The 17,421-nt window shown below is 38.3% G+C and overlaps 2 protein-coding genes across 4 annotated transcripts in view; both read left to right on the top strand.

Annotated features, from left to right (window-relative positions):
• LOC105388084 (protein PALS1) overlaps positions 1 to 13,250 on the top strand; it is a 104,628-nt gene extending 91,378 nt beyond the window's left edge. For all 3 annotated transcript variants that reach the window (XM_048627383.1, XM_048627385.1, XM_048627384.1), the window contains exons 10-20: positions 5,878 to 6,101; positions 7,224 to 7,394; positions 7,739 to 7,850; positions 8,085 to 8,182; positions 8,483 to 8,690; positions 8,994 to 9,126; positions 9,423 to 9,586; positions 9,743 to 9,907; positions 10,036 to 10,167; positions 10,247 to 10,428; positions 10,520 to 13,250. In XM_048627383.1, coding sequence (XP_048483340.1) covers positions 5,878 to 6,101; positions 7,224 to 7,394; positions 7,739 to 7,850; positions 8,085 to 8,182; positions 8,483 to 8,690; positions 8,994 to 9,126; positions 9,423 to 9,586; positions 9,743 to 9,907; positions 10,036 to 10,167; positions 10,247 to 10,428; positions 10,520 to 10,702 — 1,772 coding nt within the window. In that variant the 3' untranslated portion in view covers positions 10,703 to 13,250. The remainder of the gene's footprint in view (positions 1 to 5,877; positions 6,102 to 7,223; positions 7,395 to 7,738; positions 7,851 to 8,084; positions 8,183 to 8,482; positions 8,691 to 8,993; positions 9,127 to 9,422; positions 9,587 to 9,742; positions 9,908 to 10,035; positions 10,168 to 10,246; positions 10,429 to 10,519) is intronic.
• An 842-nt stretch (positions 13,251 to 14,092) lies between these two features.
• The window catches only part of LOC105388075 (breast cancer metastasis-suppressor 1-like protein), a 91,249-nt gene continuing 87,920 nt past the window's right edge, over positions 14,093 to 17,421 (top strand). The window contains exons 1-2 of the mRNA XM_011558918.3: positions 14,093 to 14,396; positions 16,279 to 16,429. Of these exons, the coding sequence (XP_011557220.1) occupies positions 14,195 to 14,396; positions 16,279 to 16,429 (353 nt within the window). The 5' untranslated portion in view covers positions 14,093 to 14,194. The remainder of the gene's footprint in view (positions 14,397 to 16,278; positions 16,430 to 17,421) is intronic.

The raw sequence follows: 17,421 nt of genomic DNA, 5'->3' as shown, positions 1-17,421 counted from the left end.
CTGAAAAATCTGAAATACTATATCTGTCGTGGATCCGATAGCCGATCACGAGAGCATATTAATAACGCTTCGCTTATCACTGAATCCGAAGGCATAATCTGCACAATCTAGGTTTTAGATATAACCTAATACCAATAAGCACTAAAACTACAACATCGCAGAGTTAATACATAACAAAGAGTAAAAATACACACAATATAATTATTCGTCTCAGTGTGTGTAGACACAATGCTATGTTCTAGATAGCTAGATAGTTCTAGACATTCTAGACTAGACTAAAACGATAATCGATATATCCAGCTGAAGCAGCGATGGCTAACGGATGATGCCGTGAACGATGGATTTTACGAGCAGTGACGGAAAACCGACTGACTCAGCAAAATGCCTTGTCTACATTTAATGTTCTTGCTTACAATTTGGGTAGTTACAAACTATCACTATTACAATCAGTTAGTAATCGAAAGACGGTTGAACTACCGCTTCCTGTAAAACTTTTGTTAATAGAACTTTTTATAAATGTGTAGAAGACAAAACCATTCCAATCCATTACAAAAGAATCAAAATATCCGTACAAATAATTTCCAGAAGATAACGTACACAAACTTCGCGACTACCAGCCATTTTAAAGGAATTCTAAGAAGAAAATAGCTCGCTAACAGCTACATAGCTAGGTCCTCCTAGGTAGTTATTAATAAAACGCGGGCACAGTGAAACCGGAATTTATGGTTTATGGGCAGTTTAGTTGCCCGGCTAGTTAGTCGCTTCTGTTTTATGCAGGTTCCTGTTACGAGACGCACATAAGTTGCTAGATTAGGCTGGTTTAATTCCGGAATAGTGCCTACCGACCGTCCGCAGCCGTATAATACTTACGTTTATAGCAGAAGGGTTACTCTATACTGACGAAAAACCAACGAGCGAGAGCTATAATAATAATAATAATATGTGGGGACATCTCTCACACGGCCATCCGACCCCAAGCTAGGCAGAACCTGTGTTATGTATGGGTGTCGGACAGCTGATATGTGTACATAGATAGATACTAAATATAAATATCAACACTCAAGACCCGAGTACAAATATCTGTCTTTAAACAAATATCTGCCCCAGCCGGGAATCGAACCCGGGACCTTCGGCATAGCAGTCAGGGCCACTAACCACTACGCCATTCGACCGTCGGCTGTCGGGCAATCGTCACGTTTAATTAATGCAACGAGATAGAGTCTTGGCTCGCGCAGAAAAGCGCTCGGAAACTTCGTTATTCCTCATAAAGAGTGACCCCCCCCAGATACGTAAATGACGGTAGATTTAGTACCTCCGTAGAAGTTATAGAAGCAATTAACATTGCGGCCATTCGGCAAGATAGTAAGTGGTCAATAGACGGATCGGATATATGGATGACTGAAGGTGTTATTTAAACCATAAATTCTATATTTCTGGTATTTTACTACCAACCATGAGGCGCAGTTACTAATTAATAATTTATGTATAGGTATCGGCATCTGTCACATACTTTTGCTCATAAATACGACTTCTTACTACTACCGGTACACTTAACTGTACCGTAGTGCCAATAAAATGGCTCTTTTATCAAATCTCAGCCGACGTCAGAACGGGAAATGGAAATCGATTAAATTTCTTTACATCGAGGCCGTGATTCTCGGCGTCCCGGGCTCGATATCCGGCCGCGTCCCACATACTGCACTGTCTCTCTGTTGACTTATTGGATTTCATTCGCGGAGAAGTCTTTTAGTGGAATTAAAATTGCATGAATAGAAATGCGGCTGTCGAGCATCGAGCTACTGCATTGAGTCGGCTGCGTCTCTTTATATCGGTGCTTGAGAAATGCGATCGGGAAGACTTACACCCGGTTTCAGAATAGAGTATTCAAGAAAATCTCAGTAGAGATTTGCTCAATGGTTGAGTAGATACTTAGGTTTTCTACGTTTCACAAGTCGAACATAGTTTTTATCAAACCGTACTTAGCTAAGTATTTAATCAAGGTGCCTCTAAGCACGACTTTACGTTTCATTATATGTACAAAAAACCGGTTTTAATCGATAAAACTATTGTATAGGATTTTTGTTAAAAAATATTGACGAATTTAATTTCAAACATGTGAAATTATTAAAAGAATTATCTATTTATAATATATTAGGCCATAATGTTATGAATTCAGATATTTCTTTTAATTTCGAATCATCAGGATAGACAACGGAACGCATTTCAAAATCCAATCTGTGAAATTCGAAATGTCATTGTCATTTCATTGTCAATCAATCAAATCTATTGTCATTTCATAAATATTCATCTTCAAAACCAAATATAATCTTGTGTATTTTACCATAGTTATCCATTAAAATGGAAAGGAAGATAATAATTAGTTAGTTCAGTGACTGGACCCAGTGAGCAACCAAGTAGAGCACTGACTGGTAGCCCCGTGTGAATGCTGGAATAAATAACGAAAACTGCCTTCCCTCAACTCGGATCTGTGTGGGACTCCAACATGCTCAAGCGTTGCGTAAAAACCCCTCTTCAACTCCGTGGTCAAGTCGCTTCTGCTGTTCGATTGTGACTAAGGGATCGATGAACCAACTACATATCGAGTAAGAAGTCGCATGGCGAATTGGAGATTGATCGGCCTCACTATCAGAAGGGATGCACCACCGCAGACGCGGTCGCCTCGTGCACACATGGCGGCGTACAGTCGACGGCGAGCTGCGAGCGCAAGGCCTGAGCTGGACGGAGGCCAGAGCGGTTGCTGAGGACCGGACGGCGTGGCGCACTCTCGTGAAGACCCTCTGTACCACCAGGGTACCTTAGAACAACAAATCAAACCCGGAGCATTATTTTGATTTCTAAGTGATTACTGTGATTTTTGTTGTTTCCTGATAAAAAATATTATTAATTAATGAATATAAAAGTTTAAACAAATATTTTTATTTATAGCCATAAAATCTAATATAAGTCCTTACATTCATAAATATTTTTAATATGTCTCCACCAGTGCTGTTCTTACATGGTTCTTACAGCATATTCTTCTTGTTTTCAAAACTTTGCAGTTCTTGAGGCAAAGGCTGCACAGCATATGGTTCCTCTTTTATTTCATTGTCCAGAACCACAAGTATAATCGTCTAGCTCTAGAGCCATGTTGTGCAACATCTCATAATGACCTTGTCAACCTTCTGCAATTTGAGTTGCATTCCATAACTCCATTGTAGATATGGGAATCTTCTCTTTAGCACCACAAAGCATCAGTCAATGGTGATTCTTGTTGGGTTCTGGGCTCTATTAAATGCTTCTTGTGACGGTATGGCTGCATTTATGAATGGTGTTATAGGATTAGATTAACGAAGTATCGTCACTGGACATAGTACAGAAAACAAAACTCGTATATTACTAGATATTTCACAATAATCACGAGTAAAAATATTTGATTAAGGTTTAAGTAGCCGAAATTGGTTACTTAAATTTGACAGACTCAACTTTGAGCAAGTACGGTTTGAGCGCTGTCAAACGCGTTGTGAAACGCATTTTTGTCGCTAAGCATGAAGTTAAGCATGCCAACTGTCAAATTTGAGATTTCTCAAGCTCTGTTGCTCAAACCAAACTCAATCATAAGAAATCTCAATTCAGAAACAGAAATTTAATAAGTATGAACTTAAGTAGGCTTTGAGAACGACTCAACCTCAAATACTCAGTTGCGAAACCGAGGGTTACCCCCTTATTCATAGAAAAGTTACAATACGTTTTAACTAATAAACTGTTTTGTCCCTCTCTGTCAAAGAACAAATTGTTCTTTGTTGGAGAGGGACAAAACAGTTTATTAGTTAAAACGTATTGTAACTTTTCTATGAATAAGGGGGTTAGGATATATAAATAAGATGCATTTTACGATAGCGGTTGTAACTTTTTATAGATACCTAAGTAGGTACGTAAAATTTGAATGTCTACTGCTTGAATATTTATAGTCGGAATGAAATGAAGTTTTGCACAGTACCTGGAATATAACAACCTGCAATGGGGAGTAACGCGTGTGAATTTGCCGCTAGGGGCGCTGGTGTCGACTGAGGTTAAGTGACATTTTACTTTTCATATAATTTGTTTGGCGGGCTTCGTGATAAATTATATTTTCGTTCATTTCCCTGTTGAAAAGTGATCTCTTTTCGCGAAATTATCGCAAATATGGATTATTTATCGATGAATGTGCACGCTTTGAAAGCTGAATTAAGGAAAAGAGGCGCATAAATAAGCGGTCTCAAAGAGCAGCTAATTCAGAGGTTAGTTTGTTTACTGTTTACAAACTTATTTTTTACGAAATGTATGCTTTTGCTTAGGTAACAGCTATGTTTTTGCTTTTTACAGACACCAAGACTATGACCGTAACAGTAACTTGGTTGTTAACGTAGAGGACAGCATCATACAACAAAATGATTCAGTGTATACTGTTGAGTGGCCTTAAGAAACTTTGTATAGCAGTGTAAACACTAAAAATGAAACTCCAGATCTAGATATTGTCACCAATGAGTAACTACTTTGGAATTTATGTACAGTGTACGGTGGCCTGCGCCTAAAAGTATACAGGCGGATCCCTGATGATGAAGGGACCAGCTACATCTGTTATAAATCCGGGGATGTGTTGTGTGTGATGTGTGTAGCAGTGGTGTTTATGTGGATGTGCTTGAGCAGCATGTGAGCTTGAGATCGCTATTTTAAAATCGCCGCCTGTATACTTTTAGGCGCAGGCCACCGTACATACCATCGCTCTTACGGTGAATGAAAACATCGTGATAAAACCTGCATATCTAGATTTTCGAACCCACCAACCTGCAGAGGACCAGTGTGGTAGGAAATGGTCCAAGCTTAGGAGTGGAGTTTAGACCTTAAGGCGGACATGGACAAAGGCTCCATTCGAGTGAGCCAGGTGCAGGTACTGACACCCCCACAAATAATAGAATACTTAGTATACTATACTACCATTATTAAGTTTCAACTAACAACTCAACCAGCATTCATTGTGTGGATTACTAATGTGTTATATTTTTTGTATAGCAGTGTGTTTAAACGGAGAGGATAAATAAAAGTTAAATCAGTGTGTAATTCTTTTATTTTTAGTGTATTTATTAAATGCCTAATCCTTATTTACATTATGTTCTTTCTGAAATTGGTTATAATGATTTTCACAAACACGAGATTATCGGATAATAATTATTTCACAAGCCACTGTTTTAGAACAGTTTTATCACTTGGTAACATATGTCCTCCTTTTCTTTCCCAATATAACGGATCTGAACAACATTGCGGCATAGTAACTCGATATGATGATAGTTATTTTATAATTAATAAGCTTATAAGATTCAAGATTTAAAAACTTTATTTGGCGCCAATTTGATAAAGTCGCCTTTGATAAATTTGACAGCTATGGTACCTCTTTACCTCAGTCGACAGTGGCGCCAACTGGTGAGCAAAAAAACGGTAGTCCCCATAGAGTCTGACCAGCATCCAACCTAAATCGCACGAGAAAATTATTGCACTTCTTATGATATCTCATCTTATTCTGTACATACTCTTAATTTAAGTACACTAACTTAATGACCTACCTTTTCCTTTAAATAATAGCTAATGTAGTCCTCGGGCCCTCCCCGTGAGAGTAACGGTAAACAAATCGGAACCGTGAAACCAATTGCTGCAAACCGAAAGTACTAAGCATAAACTGGAGGAAGTTAGCTTAGTGCATTTACACGATAGAAGAAGAAGTCCTTAAATATGTAGATGCCTTGCTTTGATAGTATACGGACAAGAGGAAACACAACTATTTAATTCCGATATTAGCTTAATGTTCTGCAACCTTTAATCAACCTATTTTCTTCCCTTCCACAGACTACCAAGAAGTGTCAGCAGCTCTCACGCGCGTCCAAAAAGCTCTATCCTCTAGCGGCGAAACCGCCCTAGCGTCCCTAGTAGCGGGGGCGGCGGGTGCGCTGCTCTGCCCAGCGCTGCGCACCGCGCTGGCCACCAGGGCGGCGGCGCTCACGGCGGCGCGCCACAAGCGGCCCGGCCTCGCGCCGCCCTACACGCACCGCGCCACCGACCGACTCAAAGATGTGAGTAACTAAAGCAACAGACCGAGGATATCGTAGGTCATTTTAGTTACTTATAGGAAAAGCGCGATTTTTATAACGAGTTTTACGGCTTCCGAAATCTGTTTCTGCTGCATGGCTCCGTCTTATCTACATCGATAAAGCGATACTATATCGCGAATGGCTATAAAAAGACGGCGCTATGTCAATAACTCGAAAAGCGTCTTTTATCGCGTTTAATAGCTTCCTATTGGAAACTGTCACCGCTGCTTTTATCGACGTAGATAAACGGTACTATCTTTATCGCGAATGGCCATAAATATTGCCGGAATCTGTCACTACTGCATGGCTCTGTTATCCATGTAGATAAACGATACTATATCGCGAATGGCTATAAAAAGACAGCGCTGTGTCAATAACGGACCCGTGCAGCGGAGAATGTCATTTTTGATATAGGAAAAGCGCGGTTTTTGAACGCGTTTTACGGCTTCCGGAAGGAATCTGTCACCGCTGCATGGCTCAATTATCGATGTAGATAAACGATACTTTGTATATCGCGAATAGCTATAAAAGGACGGCGCTTATAACCTCAATAACGAACCCGTGCAGCGATGAATGGTAGGTATAAAAAGTAGCCTAGGTATACATAACGTAGTGCAACAATGGGTCGCCGCCCTAGCGTCCCTCGTGGCGGGGTGGCGGGCGCGCTGCTCTGCCCCGCGCTGCGCCCCGCGCTGGCCACCAGGGCGGCGGCGCTCATGGCGGCGCGCCACAAGCGGCCCGGCCTCGCGCCGCCCTACACGCACCGCACCACCGACCGACTCAAAGATGTGAGTGAAGGAGCCGGTGGATATCCTAAGCTATTTTGGTTATAGGAAAATTAAGTACTTTGGTAATGTTATTCAAGAGTTTACAATGGGAATTCTGGGATAAAAGGAAGCCTATCGGCTAGCTAGCACTCCGGGATAATGTAGTTTCATAATTTTTAGCATTTTTTTAAATAGGTTCAGTGGTTTCTGAGCAGCGGCGGAGTAAATTTTACCTCTTTTAAGTAAATTTTATGAAACGCCCTAACTACCGTTGTCCAGTCCAACTATAAAACAACCATTTACATGTCTAAAACTAACCCTCCACTTTCTTCCCCAGTGCATGGATGTACTAGGAATCCATACGGCGTCAGGAGGCGCGACTTCGGCGCTCGCCGCGGAACTTTTATCATTGCTCGGAGGCCTTGAACTGGAGAGTCTGATCCAGGCGCACGACCAGGCGGCGGCGCTGCTTGACCCGGCCTGCTTCACCAGGGGAAAGAGACATAAGGTGAGGTACCAGGGCTGCATAGAGATAAGACAACTCTGTTCTAGATGACTGAATTTGCCAAGCCGAAGTGGATCGGCGGCAGCGTGGTGGGTATTGGTCCAAGCTTAGGGATATGCAGATATATGGCAGTATTGGAGGACGCCAATGACCATCAGAGGATACGGGCTGTATGTTGTGTTCAAATCCCATGTACAATAATCACAGTTTCGAATATTACTTATTACTTCCCTAACAGTCAGTCAACCATTCAGCTTATCTATGAATATCCCTAGCAGTGTCACCGTGTCATGGAAACCCATTTACCCAATAGTGACAATACCTAATTGATTGATGATATATTACAGACTGGCAACAACGCAAACCACAAAGACGAGAAAGCGCTCGCGACGCACTCGCCCGACGACCCCAGCGAACACATCAAGATCATCAAAATAGACAAGACTAATGAACCACTTGGTGAGCTAATGATATTTATGACAATTGTATCTGTTGTATTTATGGTTAACTGTGTAGTTTAAAAGACCGTTAGTGTACGAAAGATGAGAGACGAGATCCAATTGAGGCTTTTGGCGAAGGACTAGATACCGAATGGAATAGGAGATGACAGATCCATTGTATACAAACAAAGTACAAGAGACTGGAAACTATCAAATCATAAAACATTCTGTGATAATGATGTGGTTGTTGCAGGTGCTACAGTAAGGAATGAGGGAGAAGCAGTCATTATTGGTAGGATAGTTAGAGGCGGGGCCGCTGAGAAATCTGGACTTTTACACGAGGGTGATGAGGTATGTAACTTATTCTCATTGATTCAATACTTTCTAAACTCTCTTATGTTATCTCTAGAAGAGTTTCAAGGATAATTCCGATGGTGGAAAGTAAAATATCATTACATTGCCAGACGTTTAAACAAAATTAAATGGCTTATTTCAAAAATTGTATCTATCATTTTCGCAAAAAACCTCAAAAAATTAACTTTCCTTCCCACCGTAAATTCTTGACTATCAAGATTGATTGAAATAATTATGTAATTACCCCATAAAAGCATATTTTTATACAAATCCCTAACTCCTCAATTTCCCCTCCAGCTACTCGAAGTGAACGGCGTGGGCATGCGAGGAAAGTCAGTCCACGAGGTGTGTCAAGTCCTAGGCTCTCTCACGGGAACCCTCACAGTACTGCTGGCTCCCAGGGCTGCGCCGCCGCGGCCGCCGCCCCCGAATAGGGTGCTGCATGTCCGCGCGCACTTCGACTATGATCCGGAGGACGATGTTTATATACCTTGTCGGGAGCTTGGTGAGTTAAAGAGCATTTAATAAATGAAAAGCCAGCAGTTTAAAACTTGGTCAGAGCGCTCACTCTAGTGTCGGATTGTTTCGTGTGTCTAAAAAAAGTGTTGCGGATGTTCTTAGTGTTCAGGAAAAGGAATGAAATAACGTGGAAATAACTGAACACTTAGTTTTATTAATTTCATGACAAAAACTTCATATAACTTAGTCAACGAACTCATTTATATTTAATCTTATTCTCTGACTACGTAGCCATCTAACTAGTGATCCTAGTTATTCCTCTGATACTGAACTCCAATGCTCTCCTCAGGCATCAGCTTCCAGAAAGGCGATGTACTTCACGTAATAAGTCGAGAGGACCCGAACTGGTGGCAGGCGTTCCGAGAGGGTGAAGAGGACCAGACCCTCGCTGGATTAATACCAAGCCAGGCATTCCAACACCAGTGAGTATTTTTTTAGACCCATTACACCCACATGAGATTTTGAAACATAGTTTATGTAATGTCGCTAATTTAGATTTTCTCCTGCATGCTGTTGAAGACCGAAGGAAGATAAAATTTTGCTGCAGAAAAGGTCTATTTTGAGACCATGTCCACTTTTTTGGTCGATGTGCGAAATTTTCTATTAAACCATATGAATTTTTCGTCTTTCTTGATCCTTTAACTTAGGTAATAACGTAATGTTATGTTTCCCTAAAAAAATAATATCAAGTAATCTGAAACCTTCGAATAACCCACAGACGAGAATCCATGAAGCTAACTCTAGCTGGAGAAGTGGCAGCGAGAGATAAGCCCCGGAAAGGCGGCACGTTGCTGTGTGCCAAGAAACCACCTCGGAAGAAGAGGGGCAAGAAAGCCACCAGTGAAGCTGGATATCCACTGTACTCTACCTCCGGAACTGACGGTAAGCATTTATAGAAGTAGAAAAAGAAAAGCAGTCCAGTTTGATGAAATAGTTCATATTATAAAGTTAGGATTTTTAATCTTAATTTTGTTTTTGCACCTAGCTGCCACTACGCTTTTTTACATTTAGACATGTTTAACCCTGATCCTATTTCAGAATACGAACAAGAAGAGATCCTAACTTACGAGGAGGTAGCGTTATACTACCCGCGAGCGTCCAGCAAACGACCCATAGTTCTGATTGGTCCCCCCAACATCGGTCGGCATGAGCTGCGCCAGAGACTGATGGAGGACAATGAGCGGTTCGCAGCCGCCGTGCCTCGTGAGTGTATTATTTATTTGATTGTTTTATTATTTTCTTATCTACCTTATCATTTGGTTTCTCTTTTGGTATTTGAGTTCAAATTTGATACTATTATAAAAATACCTAATGTGAATGTGTTTTTACAGACACGTCTCGCCCACGCAAAGACCACGAGGTCCCGGGTCAGGACTACCATTTCATCTCGCGCACTCAATTTGAGGCAGACATCTTGAACAGAAAGTTTGTCGAGCACGGCGAGTACGAGAAAGCTTATTATGGTATGTCATTCAACAGCAATGATGAAAATTTACATTTTAAAATTAGTGGAACTCGTACTTAAAGATTTTTTCATTACAGGTACGTCGTTAGAAGCGATACGTGAAGTAGTAAACTCGGGGAAGATATGCGTATTGAACTTACATCCTCAATCGTTGAAGATCTTAAGAAACTCTGACCTCAAGCCTTACACTGTATTTGTGGCTCCTCCGAGCTTAGAAAAACTGAGGCAGAAAAAGATTAGAAATGCAGAAGCTTTTAAGGCAAGTCATTGTAACATTTTTACTCACAATATAAGCAAAATTATTTTCTATAATTTATAATATTATTAAAACGCAACTCATTATGTTACAGGAAGAAGAATTAAAAGAAATAATAGCGACTGCAAGAGACATGGAGGTGAGATGGGGCCATCTCTTCGACATGATCATCATAAATAACGACACCCAACGTGCCTACCAACAACTGTTGAACGAAATCAACAGTTTAGAGAGAGAACCGCAGTGGGTCCCCGCACACTGGCTTAAGCAAACCTAGCGAGAAATAAAACATGTCGCAAATATCGCGACACCAAGACTGAACTGCCAACACAGACAACTATGTCATCTAGATAAAACTAAACAAAATATTATAAATAAATTGTCTAATATCTGTGAATATCACTTGCGGCACCACAGGATAAGTGTTTTAGGCCTAGGGGCAGTGATAGTCATCGTATTGCGGATAACTACGCAAATGGTTTTACATTTGCTGGAGGTTTTCTTTGGCAAGTGTACTTGGAAGAAACGCTTCACTGCGTCTAGATTTGTAAATCACTCGCGACGAAGTATAATTGAGTGTCAAGTCCTAGAAACTAACAATAATAATGGAGTTGGGAGGCGAGAACGTAGAAATTAGAAATGTGTTCCCGAATTTAGCATCTTTGAAAGATAAATATTGCGATTAATAGGTTTAAGCATAATGGAGTTTTTTTATGAGTCACGTGAAATGATAACAATTTGGGATAGTGTCAGATGCGGTCTACTTATGAAAGTTAGAGAGGGTATAGTATTGGATGTAAACAAATGTTTATTGTTAATAAATAACTCATTTTAGTCAACAAATTAATTGGAAATAGTTAATCTATTTATGTTTTTTGATTAAACATTGTTATCTTATTTGTATTCAATTTTGGAGTTAGAATGAACTTTTATTCGTACATATTCAATATTTAGAGATATTTTTGAAAAACTATATTCAGAATAATGTGTATTCGATCTACTTATAAATACCTATTATTTTACGCAAATTGTAATCTTTGTTATTTAAAGTCTTTAATTATTAAGTTTTCATAATAGTGGTAAGTATATCTTATCATTATCAATAATATCAGAGCTTACTTATTTACTTTTGTGAATAAAAGAACTTCAATAAATCAGCAATATATGGAATAGAGATACCTAAAGCGACGCGATTTATATTTAATTTTAAAATGTGGGTATCGGTATAACTGACAGTTATTTTTTTTAAACGTTAGGACGTCATTATGCTATAATTAAATGAAATTGATTTTTAATACTGATTTCATGGTTTTAGTGTTAAATTTGTTAAACCTGAGTCAAAATTAGGCAGCTATGTCCTTTTCAAATATTTGAAGAGCCATATGCAAAGTGACATTTATAAAGTTATAAATTTATCAGCAAGAGCCACTGATTAAAGTGAAGACTGTCATGGATATTGTTATTATCTAGTAAGTGATATCAGATATACAATAGAACTACGTTAGAGACGCACATTGTTTTCGTATTTTGTACTTTATGTTATTTTTAACGTATAATGCACGAGAACGTCAAGCCTTAACGAGTTCAATAAAACATTTAAAATTATACCTCCAAATAGAGTTGCAATGGAATTTATTATTATAAAACAGCCAACTAAAAATAAAGTAGATAGTAAATAGAAGAAATAAATAATTTATAAAGATGAGATGATTAAAACAATAAAATTAAATCAATATGATATTCTCTATTGCCAAATTTGTACTGTAGTAGGTATAAAAATAATAGAACTTTTTCTTCAGTAAGTAGATTTTTTGTGATTCCTCATAAGGAAATTGGTGGTAGAAAACTTTGGTAGATAAAATTCGCCATTTAAAACAATAATACTGCTACATAGTGCGTAGACGGCAAACTATACCAACTAATAAAGTACTTGAACACCCGTACGACGACATATCTGTTTAGAATACAGTTTCAACATATTTTCCTCTATATTTCCTTTTTGGCGATTTTACCCTTTATAAAGTAATTTATAGGATATAGTCGCAAATTTGGCGTGTTCACTGCTCAGCTTTTATGAGAAATTAAACGTTTTTACTGAATATATTCGTATATTTACATCACTATATTGTCTAGAACGCGAAAATTAAATGCAATAATAATGTACTTAAAGTGGCGTACTGTCCGATTAGAATGGTTTAAAGTTATTATTGTTAGTTATACTTTTGAATATTTGTATATTATGTAGGTATGTTTAGATAGACTTGTGCATTCCAAATATTAAGTGCCAAAAATATCAGGCCGGAAATTATTATTACCTTTATGATAACATTACCATTCCATGTTATGTGTATCATTTATATTGTGTCATACTTATATATTTTTGAATGAGTAGGTTTTGTATTGTGTTAGTTACGTAGTCATAATTATTATTACGTGAGATTTGATATTTAAGCAGAAGTGGCATGAGGAGGGTGCTATAAAGTTTTGTGTACCTTAACTACTCGGTCTTGGAATTTTTGTGTTATTATTTAAGTGTTTGTTATACATTGACGAGTGCATGATTACAGACCGCATAGTAAACAATATGAAGGGTATAATCTATACAACTAGGAACATGGGGTTGTGATTCATGCACTTGGTCAAATTGTGGATTTGTGGAAACTTACACAGTATTGATATTTCTAATTTATATAAAATAGTCCTGTACATAATTTATTAACAACTGAATAAAGAAATGATACTAAGAATAATACTATACTAAAAACTGTTAATAGAGAACAATTTAATGTAAATAATAGAATATTAAATTTAATATCAGATACCTACGACGTTGTTTTCATTTGAACCAACTACTTACATACCTACTTATTATTAATTTAAGTATTAAGTACTTATATACATAATTATAGGTAGGAAATAGTATTAAGTATAAAAAGAGATCATATTTCATTGTTTGTAGATTATTAGAATTGGATCCAAAACTACCGACGAAAGGAAATAATAATTTTAAAGCCACTTTGAGAAGTAGGTACTAACGGTTCCAACCCTAATCAGCCCATAATAAACCAAAACGACAGACGTAAGCTTGGAGCATAAAACACTCTGTCCTTGGCATACTTATGCTACCACTCTTGTTTTCTAATTATGGTCTAGCTTGTGGTTGGATGCTTGGATAGACTAGATTTAAACGTTTGAACGTTCATGGTCTCCACTCGAGAACACATCTAACCTGGACGATCACCCATTCTTCGGTAGATAGATATAACGGATCCACAGCAACTTCAGCTTACAGTGCAGATTCTCTAGGTCGTCTAGGTTGTATGATTGGTTGGTTACTCGAAGTTACCTAAATCTCCTCAAGGGCCAAGTTTAGTTTTTTATCCGTTTCTGCAGTGAAAATCGATTCTATATAGCGCAGAGCAGTATGGCGACTCTCCGGCGCAATAATAATCGTATTTACTCTCTAACGGAGTTAAAAGCACGTACTCCCCACCAAAGAACCCATATTCCTTGCTCCTCAAGCGATTGCGAAGAGTCCCCGAGCCGAATCAAAGATTCTTCCGTATTCCGAGTCTGACACTCACAAAAGTCACCAACACAGACTAGACAACATTTTGATGACGTTGACGTTTTTGACACATATTAAAAGTTTGACGTTTAATTTAATGTAATCTGCAATCGAAAGGGAGCGAAAATTCCAAAAGATATTTTGTGTTTATCCTTTTTTGATTAACGTTAGGTTTTGTGACTGTCGAGTAGTGTTGACAATATGCCTTCGATGAAAGTGGAAGGTGACAGTGATGGGGACGGCGACATGTCTGGTGGCGACACAGAGAGGTCCGGGGGCTCCTCCAGGGGCCCGGACCGGGACTCCAGCGCTGAAGAGGCTGATGAGCCCGACTCCGATGACTCCTCCGAGATGGACGAGAGCGAGTGCGAGCGCCGCCGGAACGAGTGCCTCGAGAATCTAGGTTGGTTTGCGACGACATTTTGAGGTTATGTTTACAAACAATTTTTAGTATTTGTTTGTTTTTATGCTAAGCTTTAGCAATAAACTGATAAGATTTGACTTATTTTGATAAATAAGCTATGGTTTTAGAGGGTTATCACTATTTTATTTATGAATTAAGTCCAAAACAGTGTATGTTTGTAAGTTTTTGGTACATTGACCTCAATATTATGGTTTGAGTTCAATGTCTATGACGGTAATGTAGAGTAAATAGTGCCAATCCTCAAGAAACCTAATCAAATCAAATTATGATGATGTAGTTACATGTATTTAATTTGTAGTAATGTTTAGCCTCTCATTCTATTGCATTGCGAATACATCACATCCTCACAACATTAACCCCACAGGAGTAGTTAAAGACTCACATGTGATACACCCCCTTTTTGCTTCACATTTGTAATTAATTGTAAATTGTATTTAATCTGAGTCGGTATCTAAAGGTATTAGGTATATGTAAAACAAAGATTCAATATTCAAAACAACCTGGCAGTCTCGTTGCTCAAAGTGCTAAATCTCATATTGTGGGTTCTGAGTTTGGATCGCTGGTACAAACCCCATGGCATTATTTTTCACATTATTATTTGTTTACAAACAGATATTATTTTTTCTTTGATGCTCTATGTGTGTTGTTTGAGTTGTGTAATAATGAAAAAAATTCCTTGATGTTCCTATATTTTCATAAAATTACCTACATTGTAAAAGAAACCATGTCTGGAAATGGGTATACATATTTTTAACAAAATATGAAACAATCTAACATTAATGAATTTTACTGAATGATTGAAACACTAATTAAACAATCTCTGGTTCTATTTTAATTTTTGATGCTTTATTCATTCACAAGTTCATAAAGCACTCAATAATATTGAACAATTGAGTTTGAGTTTGGTTAATGCCTATATAATATGTATGTGCCTACACAAAATGTTAGACCTACCCTTAAATCTAAATGTATAATTGTTGTTTCACTGTCTATAATATCTTTTATTGTAGTACCTAACACTTGTTTGTTCACTTACTTGTTTGTTTATGTTTTGTTGTATGCTTTGAAATTGGTTAATTCAAACGATCGCACTCCTAATCTACGGCGTTCCGTTCGCAAAGGATCCAGCTGAAAACCAGCGCTATAGTCCCCGGGATTATAGCACATGCTGAGTCTGGAGTCCTTTTCGACACTGAGCAGCAACTAGCACCTAGTGTACCCTACCTACTAATTTATTAATATTTATTTTTCTAGTAATTAAGTTTTTTTGTTACCTGTTTTACTGTCCATGTTGTTGTTTTTGTGTCGAATAAAGTTTTTCTATTCTATTCTATTCTATTCTATAATAGTTATAAGATTTTGTGAAAAAAGGTCACACTTACAACAACATTTCACATAGTTTCAGTGATTAATTAATTCACATAAGTAGCAGAGTATCTCATAGTAACTACTAAGAATAATAGTTATAACATTACAATCTAGGTTATCTGGCAATCTTTAATTCTAATAAAACCATGTATAAATTCTGGAAAACAAAATGCCATTTGGATAAACTTGTAAGATTCCTACATAAAAAATACAAATACATTCTAGTGACACAGTAACAAACCCACTTACAAACTTTCACCTCAACAATAATCATTACTGCTCAACATTTCATCCTTAGATCATAAATATCCTTCCACCCGAAGGTTGTCTTCAAAAAATGACATTAAGCTATAAAACTGCAATTTTTGTATGTACTTATGTGTTGGTATTTAAGTCATGTAAGTTATTTTCATGTGTGTGTACAAATAAAGAATATTCTATCTATCTATTTCAATTCAACCCTACATTCACCGTCCATCTCCAAACATTCCAGCGGACCTGGAGCACCAGTTCTCCGTGCTCCGCGAGCAGCTGTACCGGGAGCGGGTGAGCCGCGTGGAGCACCAGCTGGGCGAGGTGCGCGGCGGCCGCAGCCAGGAGTACCTGGGGCCGCTGCGCCGCCTGCAGGAGAACATGCGAGTCAGGTAACCATTATGGCACGGCCAACATCCATTGCCATCACCACATTATAAGCAATCTACATGTTACTTATGTTAGTATTCTGTAGCCATAGTATGTATGGTTTATTTAGGTATATTATAAGTATAGTTAGGTAGTAGGTACACCGCCCTCAAATTTTCTTTATGTTTAAGGTTGCCTGTAAGAGATCGCTCTTAGCGATAAGGCCGCCTATTGTTCCTAGTTTATAAGTTCTCTTTGTATGTTTTAATTTGTGGTGTTCAATAAAGATATATTCTATTCTATTCTATTATATTCTATTCTACAATGCTGAAGCAGCAGGTTACACCTTAAGTGCAACCAAGGTATGGTAAAGGCAAAGGTTGGTATGTTCTTTCCCAGGGTCTAGAGCGTATGTGTACCAAATTTCATTCAAATCCGTTCAGTAGTTTTGGCGTGAAAGAGTAACAGACAGACAGACAGACAGACAGGCAGACAGACACAGTTACTTTCGCATTTATAATATTAGTTAGGATTTAATCGTACTAAATACAAATCTGAAAGAATCAATCTGCTGTCAGCGCTATTTTTAACCTAGTGCCTCTGTCAGGTAACTAACAGGACCAGGTTAGAAATAATTAACAGCAGAAATATATTATTCTAGTCAGGAAAGGTAGGAACATAATTATGGTTCTAGAGTGGATACTGTAAAGGTAGAATGTATTGCTTATGGGTTTCCCTTCACTTTTTTGTCGCGTGGCGCAACGCAACGTTAACTCTGTTGTGTGTTGATAAATATATAAACGTTACTAGAGTCCGCGCCACCATTGAAGTCCGATAGACGGCGCTGCACTCACAGGACTGAGAGTCAGATAAGTTTTAGGCGATTCACTACTTTACCGCGTACCGCCGCGGAGGCCAGATTATCATTGTATGCAAAAATGACAGTTTACTTATATAGTAAAAAACGCTTACACTGCCACCGCCTCACCGCGCGGAAAATGACTGTTAAAATCCA

The sequence above is a fragment of the Plutella xylostella genome, chromosome 18 (genome assembly GCF_932276165.1).
Source record: "Plutella xylostella chromosome 18, ilPluXylo3.1, whole genome shotgun sequence".
Lineage (NCBI taxonomy): Eukaryota > Metazoa > Arthropoda > Insecta > Lepidoptera > Plutellidae > Plutella > Plutella xylostella.
This window is presented reverse-complemented; position numbering and strand designations above follow the sequence as displayed.